General features: G+C 43.2%; 1 protein-coding gene across 1 annotated transcript in view; it reads left to right on the top strand.

Moving 5' to 3' along the window:
- The window catches only part of LOC138265212 (IgGFc-binding protein-like), a 224,947-nt gene that overhangs the window by 194,454 nt on the left and 8,729 nt on the right, over positions 1 to 21,764 (top strand). The window contains exons 65-72 of the mRNA XM_069212764.1: positions 2,192 to 2,400; positions 3,804 to 3,948; positions 6,347 to 6,597; positions 8,001 to 8,130; positions 8,387 to 8,555; positions 15,203 to 15,379; positions 18,002 to 18,132; positions 18,935 to 19,134. Of these exons, the coding sequence (XP_069068865.1) occupies positions 2,192 to 2,400; positions 3,804 to 3,948; positions 6,347 to 6,597; positions 8,001 to 8,130; positions 8,387 to 8,555; positions 15,203 to 15,379; positions 18,002 to 18,132; positions 18,935 to 19,134 (1,412 nt within the window). The remainder of the gene's footprint in view (positions 1 to 2,191; positions 2,401 to 3,803; positions 3,949 to 6,346; positions 6,598 to 8,000; positions 8,131 to 8,386; positions 8,556 to 15,202; positions 15,380 to 18,001; positions 18,133 to 18,934; positions 19,135 to 21,764) is intronic.

The following is a 21,764-nucleotide window of genomic DNA, read 5'->3' as shown; positions in this document are numbered from 1 at the left end:
TAATGTGGCCCAACGAGGCCAAAATCCTTGCGCCATATTTACAAAGCGGCACAATGCATGCATTGTGCCCGTCTGTAACCCTTTGGGCTACATTATGCCTGCGTCTGGCATCAGGTATGCAAAGGGCGTGTTTCCCCTTTACGGGGCTGAAAAAATGGTGCAAGAAATCTCGCAGATTTCCTTGCGTCATTTTTTATGGCACTTTTAATGCCAGCTCAGAGCAGGCGTTAAATGGGCTTCCGTTATTTATAATGGGCCCCTATGTACGCTGCAGGAGTAGCGCCAATATTTTCGTGCTACTCCTGCAGAGTACATTAATAGCGTTAATAAAAAGGACACTATTGCCCCCTACCCCTACTACTCTGCCGTGGTGGGTCTGGCCAATGGACTCTGCATGAGGTTCCAGATTCCAAAGCAGCTACCTGTCTGCAGCCTACAAGTGAATAAATAAAGCATAATGGAATGAAGTGCAATGATTTAATGCTTAATAAAAAAAATCGAAAGATGATACGTCTCAAGCGCATAGACATGTGTTGTGAATTGTGCTTGTACAGCCTGGACTTCTATCTCAGCCCCTCTGGATCCTGTGACAATTCAGAAGTGGAGGCGCACCGTGTTTTAGAATTCAGATGTAATGGAAAACTCTCCAACCTCTGAAAAATTGCTATATCCTGAGGGAAATACACCCCCTTCCTCCAAAATATGGATTTGTCTCAAGCAGCTAAATATCCTCCATTCTTTCCTGGTTGTGGATTGTCTTTTAGATTTATCATATTTCTCCCTGTATTAGATGAGCTTCCCTTCGCTTCTCAAAATGCCTTCCTTTAAATGGCTTTCACTAGCATCCCTTCCCTAAATCAGGAGCACACGCTTCTATCCGTTCCTTAAACATTGGAGCAGTGGCCAAAACAAACTCCTCAATACCGTATAGACTTCACAAATACTATAGCACTGACTTCTATACCCTTTAGCTCAGTAATTCGAGTCACAAGTGCTTATTTATGTAGACATTAGGAATACATTGTGCAAGCTGTTAACATGCAGTGAACCATTGTCTGCAGTTTGCATGTATACACTTGTGCACCAGCAGTTGAGAAACATATTGTTTGTACTGCTAGGAAGATTTCATGTCAATTGTACACACACTTTCACATTTGTCATCAGAGGAAGCATTGGAGGTGTGTTATGAAGTGCAATATAAAATGTGAGAATGCTAATAAAGGTAACTAGAACATTATTGAATCCACGTATCCTTTTTCACTTGCTGTACACTACAAGCTAGTCATCCACGTGAGACCCTCACAGGTGAGTACTGCGCTCTACTAATTCCTGATTGATTGATCCAACTTAGGTTGCCAAAAGTCCCCTAAATACTAAACTTCCGACAGAATGTTTTGTTAGAGCTGTATTTTGACTCACTCTCAAAGGTCTTTGGGTAACCATCATAGTACATGAATAAAGTGTGAGTCCAGACAGTGCTGACTTATATGGTATAACTGTGCACTAATGACTGGTGCACACAACATCATCTTTTGTTAACATTCCAATAGACAACTAGGCTTGCAGATTACACTACTTGGATGGTAAATGTTCTTTCAAGGTCACTAAACAGCACTCAAAAAGCATTCTCACATTATTCCTAGCAGTCTTAGTAAACATGCACATCTATTTTCTTGGAGTGAAGCCCGTCTGTGCAATCCAAGGTGGAGTTTGAGCTGCCTAGAGGGTGGGCTATGAATATTGACCTTACAAGGGAATTCCACTGCATCTAGTGCACAACTCCAGAGGACACACAATGCCTCTGCCTGCCCGAGGAAGCAATACCATGCAGCTACTGCACGGAGAGAGAACCTCTGCATCAATCACAGAAGTCCTTCAGTAATGCCCACTGCTCAGAAATCAAAGTCTGTACCTTGCAAGTACAAGAGTCTTGAGGTTTTTGAGAATGGAGCTCCATGGCCCACTCTCTTCGAAAGGCTGCAATAATATCAGTGGATCAGATTATGATACGGCTTACAAGTTAAAGCAGCCTTAATTCTTTGTATCCTTAAAACCTCATTTCCATCCCCTCCAGGTAGGTTTCAGCTGAAAGGACCCTTTGCGCCTGGAAGCACAAAGGAAGTATAGTGCTACTAATATCATCCTCTCAGTTGTCTCAGTTTCAATCTGTGTGATTTTCTTGCCCTTACAGCCTTACCTTGCCCAACCAACAGCCACTACACCGACTGCGCCTCACTGTGCCCACCAACCTGCAATGATATCTATGCCTCTGCCACGTGTGAGAAGCTTTCAGACTGCGTGGAAGGATGTGTCTGCGATGAAGGGTACGTGCTCAGTGACGACAAGTGCGTTCCACTCGGCGACTGCGGCTGCAGGACCATCAATGACACCTACTACCAGGTGCGTTCATGCAGAAGGATCATTCAAATTCTTATCCTGATATTTCATTAGATGTCCATGTTTTTACTAGTTTCATTCCTAGGTACTCAATTATCTTTAAGAATAAGTAAGGGTGCTGCTCAAAATGTTTAGTAGTCGAAAAAAGATACTTCCAGCCAAAACCCCCACTGTACTTGAGACTGAGAGGATAAAAATTGATTCACGGATGTTTGTAATAAAACAAACCTGTAGATTTACAGATTTACACCTGAGGTCGTTCATTCTATGCATAAAGAAGTGCCCTGCGTCACTTGGGAGATACTAGGGGCATCCCTCCGAGGCTCAGGTGGAACTGCATCTCACTGAAGTTTGTTTCATTGCATCTTGCAGATACACTGGACATTTGTAAAAAGGCTTCTGGCAGCTTCATGTCTGTGATAGTCCTAAATGTAAACCCAAGATCTTCTTGACTTGAATGACTCACTGTAAAGTATTGTTGATTTTTTCCAGCCTGTAAATGCCATAAAAGGCAAATGTTTATTTTTCTTTATGATATCTAACATTTGTTCAGAAATAGATGTTTTACCATATCTGCATCTGTGTTGTGGGATTTAATCACATGAAGCTGCAGGTAACAGTGAGTGGGTGGGAGAATAAAATACAGACAATAAACATAGCACATCTCCTTCCATGTCACCTCTCCTTCCACGCCAAGGTGGGTGATAGACTGGTGTGACATTAGGGAACTTGGCATTGCAGGAGGCAGTGAGAAGTAGGGCGGTAGACTGGTGTGACCAGTATGGTCATTGGTATTGCAGGAGGCAATAAGAAGTAGGGTGAGAGATTAGTGTGACCAGAAGGGTTCCTGGCTTTGAAGGAGGCACTAAAAAGAAGGACGGTAGTTTAATGTTACCACTAGGGTCCCTGACATTGCAAGAGGCAGTAAGATGGAGGGTGGTAGACTAATGTGACATGTAGGGTCCTTGGCAATGGGAGAGACAGTAAGAAGTAGGCAATACAGTGATATGGTCACTAGGGTCCTTGGCATTGCAGGAGGAAGTGAAAAGAGGAGGGAATAGATTGCTGTGACCAGTAGGGTCCTTGGCATTGGAGGAGGCAGTTAGAAGTAGGATGTAGACTAATGTGACCAGTATGGTCCTTGGCATTGTAGGAGGCTGTCAGACGTTCGATGATAGATTGGTATAACCACTAGGGACCTTAAAATTGCAGGAGGCAGCGACAAGTAGGGTGGTAGACTTGGTTGACCAGTGGGGTCCTTGCCATTGCAGGAGGCAGGAAGAAGTATGACAGTAGACATGTGCTGGAGGCAACAAGAAGGCTAGGACACATGGTGTGGAAAAGCTCTTCTGTAGCCAGACCCTGTGTAAACATGTCTGTGACTTCTTATATCTATGTTCTTGCAGGTTGGAGAGAGCTGGATCACTCCACATTGTACTGAAAAATGCCAGTGTAGGAAGGGAGGCAAGATCAAGTGCAACCCTTATGAATGTGAGCCTGGCGAGGTCTGCATCCTCAAAAACAATGGGAATTATGGCTGCAAGCCCACAGGTACGTGTCTGGTGCGCCATAAGCACATAACCCTAATGATGTGTAGCAAGATTCACTGTGCCTGTGTGTGCCCAAAAATTCAAAATGTTACTTTGATTTTCTCAATATATTGTTGGGGAACCGAATCCCCAACATTTCTTGCACACCTTGAAAATACTTGGTATTTCAAGAGCACCATTTCAAATTTAGGGATTTTTAAAACATTTATGTGAAATTAGTACTGCAGAATGGCCTACTTGACAAATGTTTTTGGTTCTCCAGTATTGTGTGCTGCTACGTGCATTTAGGGAATTGGAGGAGGATATTTACACTCAACTTCAGCCACTGGTTTTTGTGCCCTCACATTGTAGCTTTAAGGTCAGTTGTGAGGTTCATAGTGAACTTGACCAGGCTGTCCTCTACTGTGGCTACTAGATCAAGCAGGCATTGCTAGTCACCAGGCATGTCCTGCGAGGAGGAAGAAGCAGAAGCCTGCTGTGTCCGCAAGGAAGTCTGCTTTGGTGTTTCTTGATCTCTGTTAGAATTCTTCCCACATCCTTCACTTTGGGGTCAACCAAGGCAGGTGGTTTAGGAAAAAGATATGTTTTACTCTGAAAACCAAGTACATTTAGCATTTTTTTAGGAAAACAGATTTCTCAGTGCTAGCGCTAGATGAAGAGAGACAATACCTATATTTCACTGCTCACCTAAACTTGTATTAATCAAATGTGTCCCTCCATAAGAGTGATAGAAAGTAGATAGTTTTGTCCCAAACCTCTCGATCATGCCCACCTTACTATTAACTTATTTGATGCTCGGCCATTCTTTTCAGCCACAATTTGCACTGTTCCCTCAACCAAGCATATTTAGCCAGGTAATCTTTGCTCTGTTGCCTTGGTCATGAGCTTCATTTCATTCATTAGACTTCCTAGTCGAAGGCCCTGCTTTTTTTTTCTAACCCTTCATCCTTTTGGTGGTTCTTTAAGCCATGCTCTCATGTCCCATGCCCCATTTTCCATTCATACTTCTTCCATTCTTCTTTTCTGATCCCATTCTGACTGTCCCTTGCCCCTTACCCCAGTCATACATTACTCTTATCTTCCCTTCACTCATGGTGAAGGGCCCTTTCACAAATACTGTGTTTTCCAAAGTTCTTGTTTTTTCTCTCTCTTCCTTCACACCCATCCAGATTACTAATTTCTGCTGTCTTCTCATTTTCAGTTTCCTTCCATTATGCTCTATGTCACCATGATATTTTTTCTAGTTATCAAGGTCCATGGTCCATTTCTTTGTGCCTAATGAACCAAAACCTAGTTTGTACTTTGTTTTTTGTTTCTTGTCCCTTTTTTCAATTGATAGGTCCTATGCCAATCTCTGAGTGGTTTCTGTTTCTTGGTTCATTATATTATGTACCTACCAGATTCCCACTTCCATTATTCGTCATGTTTTTGACCCCTTCTTCATGCCCAATGCTCATGTCCCACGCCTGCCTCTTCCACCCTTCTTGTTTATTGTGACTTCTCTCATGCGTATACTCTGCAGGCCTGTTTCCATCATCTTATTGCTTTAGGGTCCCTTCCTCATGCCACATGCCCTGTATAAGATTAGACATTTCCAAGCATTTGTGCACATGTTCTGTCCCCAAGTATGCTCTTAAGTTAATCTGCTTTTTTGCCTCTTGACACAGTGCTTGGTAGCCCTTGATCACATGTGACCCCACAAGCTGCAGATGATGTGATCATTGTGGGCAACTTTGAGAGTTAGCCTCCATGGGATGCCCTGGTCCCCAGTCTCTAGGAGATAGAGTCCTTGGCTCATTCTCCCTATGTTCCAGCTGATTGTAGAATTGATATTCATTTGAGATGCACCCACAAGTGGTGCCTACAGGTCTCCACCTCGAAATTATATCCAGTGGCTTGTGGTGAATGAGGACCATTCAAGTGTATTTTCCCTTCATAAATAGAATATTTACAGATATTATGGGCTTGTTATGTGTTTGCTGCTGCATTTATGGTTATAAATATTGAAACCAATGCTGGACTCCTCCACACTTGATTTTACTGTTCTAGATTTCGTTTTCTTTCCTTGGGGGTTACAGACTACAATTCTCATGAGTGGTGACCCTTGACAAGCAATGTTTTGTGAGTAGCCATGATCTGTGAGGAGGATGATGATTGTTGATGCTCTTTGTGTGAATGAATAGCAGAACATTTCCAATCAGTTTATGAACACAAACAGTAGATTTTGTGCGAAGGTGCAGCGTAAGCGGTTCATTCCACCATGGTACTGTTCAGGCTTTAGTTGATTGCATGAACATTGGGGTATCCATGATTTTCTTTCCACTATGGCCGGATACCTGTGTCCTGGTCAGCATGTACAGAGTTCCAATGTGTCTGCTCACTGTGATCTTCTCCTTTAGGGTTTGCCAAGTGCTCCGTCACTGGAGACCCCCATTACCTGACTTTCGACGGGCTGGTGCATCACTTCCAAGGGGTAGGCACTTACACTCTGGTGCAGAACCCTGCAGACCTTCCAGACCGGCTGCAGTCCTTTAACATTGAAGGGAAAAATGAGAAGATGGTTCAGAACTACAAGATCAGCTACATCGAGGAGATCCGGACAGACGTGTATGGCCACTCGGTGCTCTTCAGGCAGAAGAAGAAGATTCTTGTAAGAGGATGATGGATACAAACACTGTCTGTCTCCAAAATGCCTTTTCGTTGTTGTGCTTCTCAGAATGCTTACCCACTTACCTTCCTATCTCTATACTTCCCCCACTTTGTCTCCCAGACCTTCTAATTCTGCCATCCACCTACCTGTGACTCCCTTCTTCTCTTCGTACCTCTCTCCTTCTCTTCCTCTCGCCTGCCCCATCCTTTTTCATCTCAGTCCTCTGTGTTTGTATTGTTTTTATGTTTTCAGAGAAAGAATTTCTTTTTGAATAGTTTTTTCCAATTATTAAGAAAAAGCCCAAAACATATAAAGGAAAGAATGAAGAATTTTTGGTATTTATAAACTCCTAGGAAGCACAATCGGCCTTTTGTGTGGTCCAGCTTTACACCTCATAAGAGCAGAAAGTGAATCCATGTCCAGGTTGGGAAAGTGGAGAGAACACCCTCAAAATTGCTGTGTGGTTTGGAAAGGGTTGACATTAAAATATTTTTCAAAAGGATGTAAAAAGATATGTAGACAAGTTTCAAAGTGGAAATCCACATGTGCAGCATATTTAGCTGTTATTAAATGAACACATAGGGCCTCATTACAACATTGGCGGGCGGCGTAATGCGGCCGCACTCCCGCGGTGCCCATTTGGACATCCCCGCTGGGCCTGCGGGCGGAAACCAAGTTTCTGCCCGCCGGCCCAGCGGGGATGTGGAAGCCGGCGGGGTTGCGGCCGTGCGACGGGTGCAGTTGCTCCCGTCGCGCTTTTCACTGTCTGCACAGCAGACAGTGAAAAGCCGCATGGGGCCCTGTCAGGGGGCCCCTGCACTGCCCATGCCAGTGGCATTGGCAGTGCAGGGGCCCCCAGGGGCCCCACGACTCCCCGTACCGCCAGCCTTCTCCTGGCGGTTAAGACCGCCAGAAAAAGGCTGGCGGTCGGGGACTCGTAATCCCCTGGGCAGCGCTGCCCTGGCGGATTACATCCGCCGGGGCCAATGTGGCAGAAATTCACCGGCCCCGGCGGTGATCCACGGCGTTACGCCGGGAGGCACCGCCAGCCTGTTGGCGGTGCTCTTGTCGTTTTGGCCCTGGCATTGTAATACCGCCAGGGTCATAATGACCACCATAATACTTTCATACATGAATGGATAATCATTGAGTGGCATGGAATTAATAAAACAAACAAATCAGAGTTTGGGGAGTATGTGTTTGCTGGACACTCTCCTCATCACCACACAGCCAACAATGTCTACTTAAAGTGGCCACTGTCATCATCCGGTCTTCATCGCTCACATGCCCGCTTCCAAACTTGTACATTTCAATCACTTGTGCACTCATCCTTCATACCGTTTGAGTACAGTTGCTCATCTAGAATAGACAATGAATAAAGTAGTGTTATTTTTCCACCTTAGTTGGACGGAATAAAAGTGGTACCTCCTGCCCAACCTCACGAAGGGTTAAAGATCTACCAAAGGTCAACACGGATCTACTTGGAGACAGATTTTGGTTTATCTGTCAGTTTCGATGGGACTGAAAATGCAGGTGAGAACAGATTCAGGTTGAAGATCTGAAACTATCAAAATGATAGAAAATGATTTTTTTTCCCAATGCCAAGTTTCAGGTGAGAATACATGAATCATGCACGGCTGGATTACATGCCCATGTGCGGCTTGCACGTCTGTGATCATTTTGTGGTGGTTCATTACCTGTCACACTGGTGACTTTCTGGATGAGTTAGTTTCTAACTTCAGGCAATGCCAAGATGCTGTGCTGAAGCATGTTCTTCTCGTCTCATCAGATATCACCCTGCCCAACACATACAAAAAAAAGGTGGAAGGCCTCTGCGGCAACTTTGATGGGAAGCACAAGAACGACTTCACGCGGCGGGATGGCCAGCAAGTGAAGGACGTCAACGACTTTGGGGAAAGCTGGAAGGTGCCATCGGGAAAAGCTACCTTACGATTCAGGTACGTGAGGAGATTATGGGAAGTGAGTGGGCTTTGAGTGGCCGCATAGGAGGATTAAAGTTACACTGAGTTGGCACAGAGTGGCACACGTTTGCCACCCATTGTGCGAGGCCAAGCACTTTTCAAGATTGAAAACATCTGCTCCTTCCTTTCATCCATACTCTGGTTGGTGCTTCTGCCCTCAGCTGGGCGTCCCGACTCTCTTTGCTGTGCAATAAACTGCACTTCGGCGCTATGTGGAGATGGAACCGATTTATTGTGAGCCCTTAGATAGTTAAGTGACAGAACAATGTGGGTCGGTCATGCAGTAAAAGTCATAGCAATATTGTGGAATTCTTCCTTTGCACAGGTCTCTCATAGCGTAAAGTAAGAGATATATAAAGGTAATCCTGAGATGCTTTGCCCTGCATCTTCCAGGTTCATCGACAGCTTCTTCCATGTCATCATCATTGTTAGCTTTATTTCGGTAAAAACAAATACCATAAAAGCACACCACAAGTTCACGATTTTACAAAAAAACAGGCTATGTATAAAAATCCTCGAATATAAAACATCAGACTGTATGTAAAAGTCCTTGAATATAAAACATTCTCCCTACAGAAATTCGTGCCATATTATAGAATCGTGCAAGAATGCTTCCGTTTCTACATGAGGATGGCTCCGGCATCCTGGGCGGTAGGATCTGTGGTTGACGTGTGCTCTTATTAGGACTCATCAAACATTTAGCACAGTTTATCTAGCTTAGCTTAATTTCTCTTTATTCCTCAATCAGCTTCATAGATGCCAATTAGGAGAAGCCGAGGGTTATCCCTCCTGACACACCCCACAGCACTGAGTATTACATTTCTTCCCATAATATTTCTACCATGATATCTTGTCCAGAAAATCGAATAGCAGAATATTGTGAGAGTAAGATTGTGAAGGTTACTCTGTTTAGTTCCACATCATATATAACTAATAAATAAAAAAGGCCTATTTCACTCTGGGCATCTATGCCTGTGTGTGTGTGGATGCACGCGCGGGTACACACACACACATGCCCAGAGTGTAACATTCAATTCTTGATCGAAAGATAAACGACAATGAAAATGCAATGGGTTGTATTTTGGGAAGAATGGTAAGGTACCCTGTGGCTATTAGGAGAGGTATTTACCTCTTTAAAGTAATTTTGACATGTAAATTGTGACACAGAGTTTTTCCTGTGTCAAAAATGCTTTACTGTGGTAGTAAGCTTGAGTTTGAGCTTTGTACTGCACTAATAAATATGTGAATTTGTGTGTATTGGGATTGTTGCTCTAAATAACATTTATTTTCCCTGCAAAGAAAATAAATATCGGCCAATAACACATTATTTAGATCCACTGTAGTACTAAACCTGTATGTACCGTACACATAGTGGCACAAGCAGTACATATAGTGGATTTACAGTGCACATAGTGGCAGTTACCAATGTGTAGTTTAGCCACACTTTCCATTCAAAATACATGTTTTCGTTTACATTTAAGAATCCGCAGAACATCTGGCACTCAGTTCATGCTGTCAACTGAAGACAACGCTCCAAATTTCATGCAGTTTGGTGAATGGAATAGAAATGAATTGAGGATGAAAAAAAGATGTTTTCCCTTTTTAGCCCCCAATGGAAATTTTGTCAAAACCTCTGAATAGGATTACTACAATCTTGACATGAAAGTAGAACTTCAGGCCCATATTTATAGTGTTTTTGCTCCACATTTGCGCTATTTTTTTACGCAAAAGCAGCACAAACGTACAAAATATAATTGTATTTTGCTTTTGCATCAAAAAAGAAAAGTATAAATATGGGCCAAGGGTTGAGCAAGAGGCAGAAACAGTAAAGTGTACTTTTACCAGCGCGTGTCAGTGCACTGTACCTTCACAGAAGCAGCACCAATATCAGACAAAGCAACTTACACTAAGGAGGTGAACATTCTATTGAGTTTCATGTGTTATTTTTGAAGATGTCTGGCCCCTCTTGCTCGCCGTAGTTTCTGAACTGTCACTTTTCTGATACTTCTGTCATTAATCTGTTCAGTAGTTTTCGAGATCTAAGCATTTTAAAAAAGTGTTGGGCTAACCCTTTTGAATACCTTCTTATTTCTAAGGCCATTTTTTGCACTGTTTGACAAATATGCATGAAATTTAGTAGACACCCAGGGGCCTATCCACACGGTAAACTTGTAAGTAAATCTACATGCTTAAGGCTACTCTTATACTTTTGAGTAACGTTACTACTCTGTGATTTTCACCATTTACTCAAAAGTGTGGACTTATGTGTTGCCACACCCTGAATTCTGGTGTTGGATTACTTTACAAGTGTAAACTTACTACTTATAACTTGTCCCATGTAAGTGTATAAAGTATAGGGAACAGTACAAAACGTTATTGATATTTTTCACATAGAAAAATATATTTTTGTTGAATATTGATGTTAATTAATTTTATATATTTATATGTAATGTACAATAACATAAAAAGTGAGAGCATCAACTTAATTTAAATAAAACATTTAATTAATTTGTATTTATGAAGCTTAAAATATTTTTTTGAAGTTTAATTACAATGAAAGTCCCAACTAAAGAAAAAGATAAGTATGTTTTAAATATTTGTTTTAAAATATTTAAAATGTATAAGATAAATTAAGAATAATTTAATTATTTTTAATAAACATTATTGCAGTTGTATATTCAAAAAAGGTTAATGAAGTTTTTAATGATTATTATTTAGTTTTTTTTTATTTATTTTTTTAAATTATATGTAATCATATTTTCAAACAATTTAATAAAATGCATTTTAACATTAGATCTTTTAGGGGTTTATTTTAAGTCCCAACCAACACTGCTTTGTATCGGAGGGTGTTACACTACCTTTATGTTGCACAAGGTGCTGCTAGACTTATCTGAGCTCTGAACCGAAACACACTTATGACTATTTTCTGTCCTTTTTAGGGTCGAGCCTGCGTTGCATGCGCTCGCGCATGCATATCGCAGCAAGACTCTTTTGTATTTAGAAAAGGGCTCGGAGCCCTGTCAACTTGAAGTCAGTGTTTTTTATTGGTTCGTGGGCTTCCCTAATAAAATCTGCTTGCTTTCATTAGTTGAAGGCACGCATATGTCATATCTTTTCCGGTGGCTAGCCCTCCTCGAGCGCAGCAACCAAGTACAGAAAACATGCGAGGCTCGCTGTTTTCCATCGGGCTCGTGGACTTTTTTTTCTCTAATTTACGAGCGCGATCTCGCTTGGCAGAAGTCGAGCGCTTTACTTGATTTCACTTTTTCGGGTTATGTACATAAATGCACTTTTGCCCGATAGGTGAAAAGTCGGGTTAAGAGTTTACAACGCGATCAGCTCTAACATGAGCAAACGCGAGACCTGTTGCATTGTAAAAGCTTGTTGGCTTTGTAACTATAGAGGGGCAGATTGTGAAAAGAAAAGGGGTTACTCTTTTGTGGGTGTGTACATGTCTCTCCCTAAACCCCTCCATAGTGCTCCATAAATTGTCCTTACTCCTCTCGTAAGTACTCTCCCTTAGTAATAAATATTCCTCATTTTCTAGCTTCTCTCGTTTGTCCCTCTCACGTTTTACATAATGCCAGCCCCATGCCTCACACGACCTTTGGCTTTGCGCTACATGTTGTTCGCCTCAGGGCCTGACTTCCCCATGCTCTGCTTCCAACCTTCCAGGCAGGCAACTACATGCCACCCTCATCTTTCAAAGTAAAATGTGGCCTGGGGGATTAGATTCTCAAAGTTCTGACAAAGACTTGGGAAGGGGAGTGAACACCCCCAACCCTGGCCCACCCGGGCTGTAAATAAAATGACAACAGATGTGCAGATCCACTGTGAATACGCGGTACAATTTAAAAAAATATATAATTTTTGAGCCCATCACCAGCATAAAGACACAGGGCATCCCTGCCACTTATATATTTTTTACATCTTTTTTGTAGTCCACAAGTCCTAAACTGGCTGCTGCTACATCTTTGTCGATGTGCTGGAAGCCACTCAAATCTTACCTTAAGGTCTGCTGTTTCCACTGATCCACCGCAGCATGAAATAAACACATGGCCAAGATTTAGGTTTCTGACAAAGCCCGTTCAGCAGTTTAGGCTGCAGTTGTGTCTAATTGTTCTCTGTAAAATGAATGGGGAAAATTCATTTTGGGACTCCCCTCCCACCCACTTAGTTTAATTTCTTTCTGCTTTCTGTGGAACATAATCTGTCACCCCTGGTGAGATACAGTAACTGTGGTACAGGATGTAAGAGTACCAGAAACCCAGAATCATGTCCAACCTTTGTTCTACTGTAGGACCTATCACTGAATCAGTGCCAAACAGCCCCATGGATCTTTTTTGTTGTTGCAGTTTTATATAACGTGAACTCGACCTGAAGGTATTGGAGCACTTTACTGAGCACCATTTACATTACACAAAGACACATTCATTTTTGTAGGCACAGGGAGATTGATGGGCTGGTTATGAGTTTGGCGGATGGTTTGCACCATCCGCCAAACTTCCGACGTAGAAGTTGCCACCATAGTGGCTACCTCCCCGCCGGCCCCAAAAAGAGTTTTCCCTTAGGTTAGCGGGCAGTTACCTGAATTTATGCCTGCTGGCCTAGTGGGCAACAGCCTCTAGCATTGTCCCCGGCTTGTGTCACAAAGCATACAGTGAACATTACAAGGGTGCTGGCCAGGGGCCCCCTGCTCTGCCCATGCAAAGTGCATAGACAGAGCAGGGGCCCCCATGGGGTCCCCTGCACTCATTCTCTGCCTGCATTTTCATGGCGATGGTATCGGCATGAAACTGCTGGCAGAGAAGGGGGTCGTAATCCCCAAAGCAGCGTGCTTGCAGCGCTGCCCTGGCAAATCAAGACTGCCGACACCGCCAGACCGCCGGGATCTCCGATCCAGGTGGAGCTGTCAGTTCCCTGGCGGCCCGACCGCCAGGGCTGTAATGTGGCTGTCGGACCACCGCATTGGCAGTCCGACCACCATCTGCGAGTCTGGCGGTCTAGTGACTGCCAGACTCGTAATGAGGCCCTAAGTATTTTGTCCAGAGTCACAGGAGGATAAGCCGATGCAGAGACTCAAGCCTGCTTCCCCAGTGCCAAAGCAGCAGCTGTGGCTGTTACACCACATCCTCTCCCCATGATTTCATTATGAAGCAGTGCTGTGTGGAGCTACCAACCATTATATCCAGTGTCTTGTAGAGTCACTACTTTGGTGACCCAGGCATCCCAGGTATAATGCGCACGACTTACTGCAGCATACAAATCATTAAACTGTAAATATACTATGACCTCCTGATTGACATATTCAGTACTCTGTGGTGGTGCAGGACCTTGCAGGGGATTATGACCTACACCCTGGTGTGCCGCAGCAACCAAGATGATATTAGGGTACTGAGGCCACCGGTATTCTCTATACAAAGGAGCTAGCAGTGTAATGCTGTGGGGCTCCCCCTTTGAACACTGTGTCCATCTCCTGTTGTGCTGTGGAAACGTCATTGTGATATTTGTTGTGTCTTTCATATATCAAGGTTCAGTTGAAGATTTACAAAACTTCCTACACTAATCTAACTCAAATTTTGTTTTTAGTGTATTCATGTTTTTTTCTTCACACATTTCTACCATCCCCGGTTAGTTACTCTCACTTACATTACTATGTACTGCCACCATTAATTATCATACAGAAAGCCAAGAAAACAATGGCTAGAATTCTGCAATTAATCCCACTGCTAATTAGGCTGTCGATCTATATATTTTGTTCACTGTGTCACTACGGAGACGGAATAACCACATGCAAACCAGCTATGATCCTGCTTCAGTATGATCAGTACAGCTTGAACCGCTTGGCCGAACCCATTCTTGATGGGAGCACAAACTATCCCAGGCTAGTTTCTTCATTTTGGGGTCTCATCACTGATATGCAGCTTGTGTCTCTTAGAGTGAGCTACAGGTCCCATGCCAGGGCAGACCAGTTTCTCTTAAGCATCTCTCAAAGAGAAATTATAAAGTCACAGATGAAATACTTGAGTTATTCTAAGGCAATTGTTTTGGGTCACATGCTAATCTTTTTTGTTTTTGCTGACTGCACCACTACAGTCAAGGACCAGCAATAGCAAATTCCCTTTAGTTCTGCTCCATAGGACCAGTCAATCCTAGACATCTGTAGTGACTTGGGACTGTGAGCATTAAGACCTGGGGCTACGGGGTGGACTCAAGGAAAGGGGTAACGCAGTCAATCTAGGAGGTGTTAGAGTGTGGACTTTAATGGCTATGGAATATTGAGAAGTTAGTTCAGTGTTGTACACTGAGGAATAAAGATGTTAGGTACACGCTCCGTGTGTAGCATGTTCTTGTGAATGCTCCCTTGTTGGGGGGGTGGACGCAACTACATCTAGGGTACCACAGAACAAGCAACAGGCCAGATTTAGCCTTCGTTGGCCTCATCAGTGAGATGCACAGTTACAAGGACCATCTCTGGACATACCTTTTCCACTTAATGGATCTTGATAAGAAAATCAAAAAAGTAATGGATGGCGTGCAGTTAGTTTTAGAATGCTTTTAAACTGTTGATTGTTGGTTTAAATGACTGACATAGTCAGAAGTCATATTCTCTTTCATTGCAGGAGAGAGGTTGTTGAAAATGACACTGATATTGGGGACTTGGATACTGGATTCTTCACCAACTGCTCTGAATCTGAACTCTTGCTTGCGAACAGTACAGCCTATTGTGGACTCCTCGTTGATCAGAGTGGCCCCTTCAATGCCTGTCATGAGGCCATTGACCCAGATCTGTACCATACGTAAGTGCTGCATGCTGTACATCAAAGCACTCACAGTCCCAGCCTATTTTGATTGCTTGACCTAACAATGTTTGTATTTACTGTTATGAATATGTTTGATGTATTGTTATTTACTGAGTACTGGACCAGTTTAATGTCATCTAGGCACTATTCAAGATGGTGAGGAGTAGGGCCCTGATGGGCGAGGAGAATCTGGAAACTACAACGTGGCACAATGTCTGTCTTCTAACACTGTAGTACAGTCAATACCAGACTAATCCACAGATTCAGAGGAAGCCTTCAGCATTCCGTAGACTCGAAATGAAGCATCCCTTTGTATGTCAAGATATTTTAAAATATCTATCAAATTCTGTAATACATCTGCCTTATCAAAGTATCTTTAATGATATTAATAAACACTGAATAGTCATACCTACATGGAGAATCCTAAAGAATTTTAAGAACAAGAGAAAAACCTCTCCAGATAAAGCAAGAAATAAAAGGACTATGAAAAAACATTTGGTTTCCAAATTGTAGCTTTTAAAAAAATGTAATGTGTAAGAAAAATACCAAAAACCCTATAACAAAACTAAAAATGGAGTTATTAACAACCATCAGCCTCACTGCTCAACCGCAGTTTTCCTATCCTTTATTTAGTACCAAAAATAGAAGGAAAATCTTCTGGGCTTTGGCAAAGACAGAACTATTGTCGTTGCCAATTCTTGGTAGCATTATTAGTTCCCTATGTCTATTTTTCTGCACTTCCTCTTCAGCCTAGTGGTCGGCCACCCGAGGATAGTATTCTAATAAAGAGACTTTCATCAGGGTCCTAAAGGCTTCTTTTATAGTATGTTCACGTCAAAGAAGACAACATGACGATAGGATTCTACTCTCCTCACTTTCTGAGCTTTCCTACCACCTTCCATTATGAGTACACTGGAATGGGAGAAGACCATGTGTGGCACCAAGAATAGGATTATGCTCTCCTGACTTTCTGAGGTTTCCTACCACCTTCCATTATGAGTACACTGTGATCGGAGAAGATCATGTGTGACACCGAGGATAGGATTGTACTCTCCTGACTTTCCGAGATTTCCTACCACCTTACTGTATGAGTACACTGGAATCGGAGAAGACCACGTGTGGCACCAAGGATAGGATTGTACTCTCCTGAATTTCTGAGCTTTCCTACCACCTTCCATTATGAGTACACTGGCATCGGAGAAGACCACGTGTGGCACCAAGGATAGGATTGTACTCTCCTGAATTTCTGAGCTTTCCTACCACCTTCCATTATGAGTACACTGGCATCGGAGAAGACCACGTGTGGCACCAAGGATAGGATTGTACTCTCCTGAATTTCTGAGCTTTCCTACCACCTTCCATTATGAGTACACTGGTATCGGAGAAGACCACGTGTGGCACCAAGGATAGGATTGTACTCTCCTGACTTTCCGAGATTTCCTACCACCTTCCATTATGAGTACACTGGCATCGGAGAAGACCACGTGTGGCACCAAGGATAGGATTGTACTCTCCTGACTTTCTGAGGTTTCCTACCACCTTACTGTATGAGTACACTGGCATGGGAGAAGACCATGTGTGGCACCAAGGATAGGATTGTACTCTCCTGACTTTCCGAGATTTCCTACCACCTTCCATTATGAGTACACTGGCATCAGAGAAGATCATGTGTGGCACCAAGAATAGGATTATGCTCTCCTGACTTTCCGAGGTTTCCAACCACCTTACTTTATGAGTACACTGGCATGGGAGAAGACCACGTGTGGCACCAAGGATAGGATTGTACTGTCCTGACTTTTAGAGGTTTCCTACCACCTTACTTTACGAGTACACTTCCATCGGAGGAGACCAGATGTGACACCTGAGGATAGGATTGTTCTCTCCTGACTTTCTGAGGTTTCCTACCACCTTCCTTTATGAATGCACCTCCATCAGAGGGGACCACATGTGGCACCAAGGATAGGATTGTAATCTCCTGACTTTCTGAGATTTTCTACCACCTTAAAGAGTACACTGGCATTGGAGAAGACCATGTGTGTCACCTGAGAATCGAATTGTAGTCTCCTGACTTTCTGAGGTTTCCTACCAGCTTCCATTATGAGTACACTACTACAGGTGAAAAACATGTTTTCTTGAATCTCCAAAACATCACCGGCCTTTGCGCACATATCGCATAGAGTTAGTGGATGAACATAATATATAGAATTACAGATGGGTAACAGTGAATTACGGGGATGTAACAAAACTTAGGGCCTGATTTAGAGTTTGGCGATGGGGTTACTTTGTTACAAACGTGACCAATATCCTGTCCACAGTATTACGATTCCATTATGTCCTATGGACACCGTAATATGGTGGAGAGGGCATTCATTACGTTTCAGATGGAGTAACCCATCCGCCAAACTCTAAATTACGCACTGAGTCTTGTGGCAAAAAATACTTCCCCCTTCTGCTCTTCCAAGACTCTGCAGTATAAGGGAAGTCTCCCAATCACTCACTTCTTGACTACCCACCCACTCACAACACCTTGCTCCACTGGAATAAGAGAGGGGGGAAGAAAGAGAAATCCACAGGCTCTTTGGAGTCCTATAAATGAAAATTGTCCTTCTGTTTCTACAGGAACTGCCTGTTTGACATGTGCGCCGCATTTGACAGGAGAGACTTATTTTGCGAAAGTTTGCAGCAATATGCACTGGCATGCCAGGAGGTAAAAGTCACGCTGGGCAACTGGAGGCAAGATGGGCATTGCGGTACGTACACTATGAGATGGAGGAGAGTGGTCATTGTATTTTCAGTGCCTCATTCTTGAGTGTGAAATGAATGTAAAGCCTCTCAAATGAATAATATTTGCTTTACAGGGAACAGGTAATTAAAGCTAAAGTAGATACCAGAAGGACATGTGGATACCTGCTCCAAGAAGCAAAGTGTGCAAGTGATTGCACTCCAACCATATCAGGCTTTTACAAACCCATGACAGCCACAGACGTATGACTGACTGCATCAGCTATCTTCTTGTTTCTGAAGCAATTGACGTTTTCACCAGCAGCAGAATGACTCACTTCTGATTTTAGTTATCAATTGTTAATTCTCTCAAAGGAGATATGGCCTTAAACTGAAATTAGAGATTAGAATTCTACTTTGTTGACTTTCTCACTTTGGCGACTGGTTTGTGAATCTTTAACTGTATAATTCTTGTTGCAGTCACGAGAAAACTCAACAAAGATTTGGAGCACCAAACAAATGACTTGCATTAGTCTTGTCAGACTTTTAAGAGTTATCAGGGCACTCACCTGACATGAATGACAGGATTTCTGAGGTTAGGGACTGTCCCCTGAAATGTAACTGACTTACCTTTTGCTGTCTTGGCTTTTCATAGATAGTGATGTGTCTGAAAAGGTCTCTTAGTGTTGTTACAAGGAAGCCTTTGTCTGCTGAAAAGATGGTGTTTCTTCAGAAAGGATTCTTGCAGGACATAGATGCCCTTTGAAACCATGTTGTGCACTTTCTGGAGCCCAGACAGCCTCACAAATAATATCTGTTTCCTTTTTCCAGAGATGGCGTGTCCTCCCCACAGCGAGTACAGCAGTTGCATGACCGCCTGCCCTGCCACGTGCAGTGACATGGCCGCTGCCTCAGAGTGCGACTCGCCATGCTTGGAGGGCTGCCGATGTCTCCCTGGATACGTTTTCAGCGACGAAGATTGCGTACCCTACAAGGAGTGCGGATGTACATACCTGAACAAGTACTACAAGGTGACTTTGTGATTGAAAAAAAGGACATAATATCACTTGGGACTTAGATATAATTGTAACTCAAACAGCGCAATTTATTTGCAGCTTCATTTGAGAATTTAGGGGAATTGATCTGTTTATTTTTTGTGTTGAAATGTAGCCGTTCTTTGGAAGTAGTGTATATTTTGACCGTAGTAGTGGACACAATATTTCACTTACTTTTAATATAAAGCCCCAAACTATTACCTTTCAAATCCTTTCCTCTATTTCCCAATAATAGTGGGGTTTCAGATGCCTGTCTTTTGAGTAACTAAAGATGATGGCAAACAATTAAAGAAATTAGGATTTAACTTGGGTGTCTGTTGGATGACACATTTGGGATTTCAATTACAAAGTAAAAGAAGTAAAGAAAGGTTTCTATAAAAGGAAAACAGGAAATAAATGCAAATGTTTTCCTCTACATGGGTGAAAATGCACCATATCCTCAAGAGTTGACATGCTAGGTGTTTCCGGGGGGGATTGCCTGGAAACAATATCAAAGTTCCTCCCCAACACAAACCAGATGAGTTATCCCTTGGTGAGGAGATCTCTCCGCAAAAGGAAATACAGGAGTGTTAGTGTGCAGAAACTGGATATCAGAACCCCAGCGTCGCAGTAATATTGCGTCATTAACGTTGAGCCATGTCAGACTCTGCGAAATGCTGTTTGAGTGAGTGAGGTGACGTGTATCACTCAAGTCAGCAAATGACATTACCCTGCAGCCCCTTCTATGTGAGAGGATACTTCCATAGAGAGCTCAGAGTAGGTGGCATTAGTGGTCTTTCTCATAACTGACAGAAAGTTCAAGGACACGGAGTGGAGAGAGGGTGAAAGGACAGGGAGAGAGAAGGGACACAGAGCCGGACTAGAAACACGGCAGAAGGAGATTTGTGGGTCATGTGACTGAACAGGGGGTGGGTGGTGAATGAGGACTGGAGAGCAGAGCATGAAGGGACAGTGGTTGGATATGGAAGTGAGTGTCAGAGGTGAACTGGACATGGATGGATGGAAGGAAGATGGGGGCTGGGACAGGTGGTATGATTGTAATGGATTAGTGAAGTGGGTGAGGTGGGCAACCACTAAATGTGCCATTGCGGCTTCCCTGTGCGTAAGGTGATCACAGGAGTCTTGCCTCTGGAAAGGGTTGTTGACAGGGGTCACAACCGCACAGGCAGGGGATGTGGAATTCACTGACGACTAAAATGGGACCACAAAATAGATCCAGCATACATCACAAGTCAAGCAAGAGCCAGACCTTCTGAAGAGCAGGTGATTTGTTCTGTGAGAGGCAAAAAACACATGGGTGGGGGGAGTCTGGATAGCTCCCCAGGTAAAGATGAGTGTGCGGGAGGTGTAGAAGCCAATCCACTGTCAGCACTTATGGCGTTAAGATAGTTCTCATTAGAGGTCACATTCCAAGGTGTAGCTGCCTGGACTGTAGATCTCCCCTTAATCTGCAGTGTTTGTGGGGTTCGTTCAGGTTTATCATACAATGGGGGGCACTAGGAGAGTCAAGGGTGTGTTTGCAAGTTAGAAAAGGTCATGGATCAAACTTCCTTCCAAGTCATCTGGCTGGAGGAGTCTGGACAAATTGACACGAGGAGAGCTGCTATTTTGACACAAGGAGTTAGACCTTGCTAGGAGATCACTGTGGTTGGATCTGAGGGCGAGAGGTGATAAGCAGCAGCCATCTTTTTTAGGTACTTTAGTGTTAAGTCAAGAGCCATTGAGCTCTCAGATGAGGTGTGATGTCTTTAACAAAGTCTAGAGTTGAGTTCATGCTGTCGTGAAGTTTAGCATTTACTTGGATTTCAGGGGAAGACCTCTGTTTTGAATGTGTCAAATTTTTAAGAGTCTTAGGGCCTGATTCTAACTTTGGAGGACGGTGTTAAACCGTCCCAAAAGTGGCGGATATACCACCGACCGTATTACGAGTCCATTATATCCTATGGAACTCGTAATACGGTAGGTGGTATATCCGCCACTTTTGGGACGGTTTAACACCGTCCTCCAAAGTTAGAATCAGGCCCTTAATGTCATCCATGCTTTAGAAGAAAACTACTAGAGTTTTAAGACTTAGGCCGAATTTAAAGTTTGGCGCTTTGGTTTCTACATCACAAATGTGATGGATATCCCGTCCGCCGTATTGCAAGTGCCATACGATATAATGTACGTGTTATAGGGCAGACAGTTTACCGGCCATGTTGGTGACAGCGTAACCTGTCCGCCGAACTGTAAATCATTCCCTTAGTATCACTAGGTACCAAACATGTAGAATTGTGCTTGTTCAGCCCAGTGTGCTTGTTTGTTTGTTTCGGCCATGGAGCAACTCAAGCTGCAATACAGTGGGAATTGCTACAAGAGATAAAACATGATTCTAAATGAGAGAATGAGTCTGGCCAAGTTGGGACTTTTAATCTACGTTGTGGAAAGCTGCAATGAGACTGAGTATAGCCAGTTACCATGAAGCACCACCTTTAAAACTGTTCCAAATATGAAGAAAGGCAGTTTCTGGAAACTAAAATGCATTATTGTGGCCAGAGGAAATAGTGGTCACTATCCTGTTTTTGAAGTGGGATTGCTATGACTTTCTCTTGGATAGAATAAATAAA

Source organism: Pleurodeles waltl, chromosome 11 (assembly GCF_031143425.1).
Source record: "Pleurodeles waltl isolate 20211129_DDA chromosome 11, aPleWal1.hap1.20221129, whole genome shotgun sequence".
NCBI lineage: Eukaryota > Metazoa > Chordata > Amphibia > Caudata > Salamandridae > Pleurodeles > Pleurodeles waltl.
The sequence above is the reverse complement of the archived record's forward strand: the minus strand, read 5'-3'. Positions and strand labels throughout refer to the sequence as shown.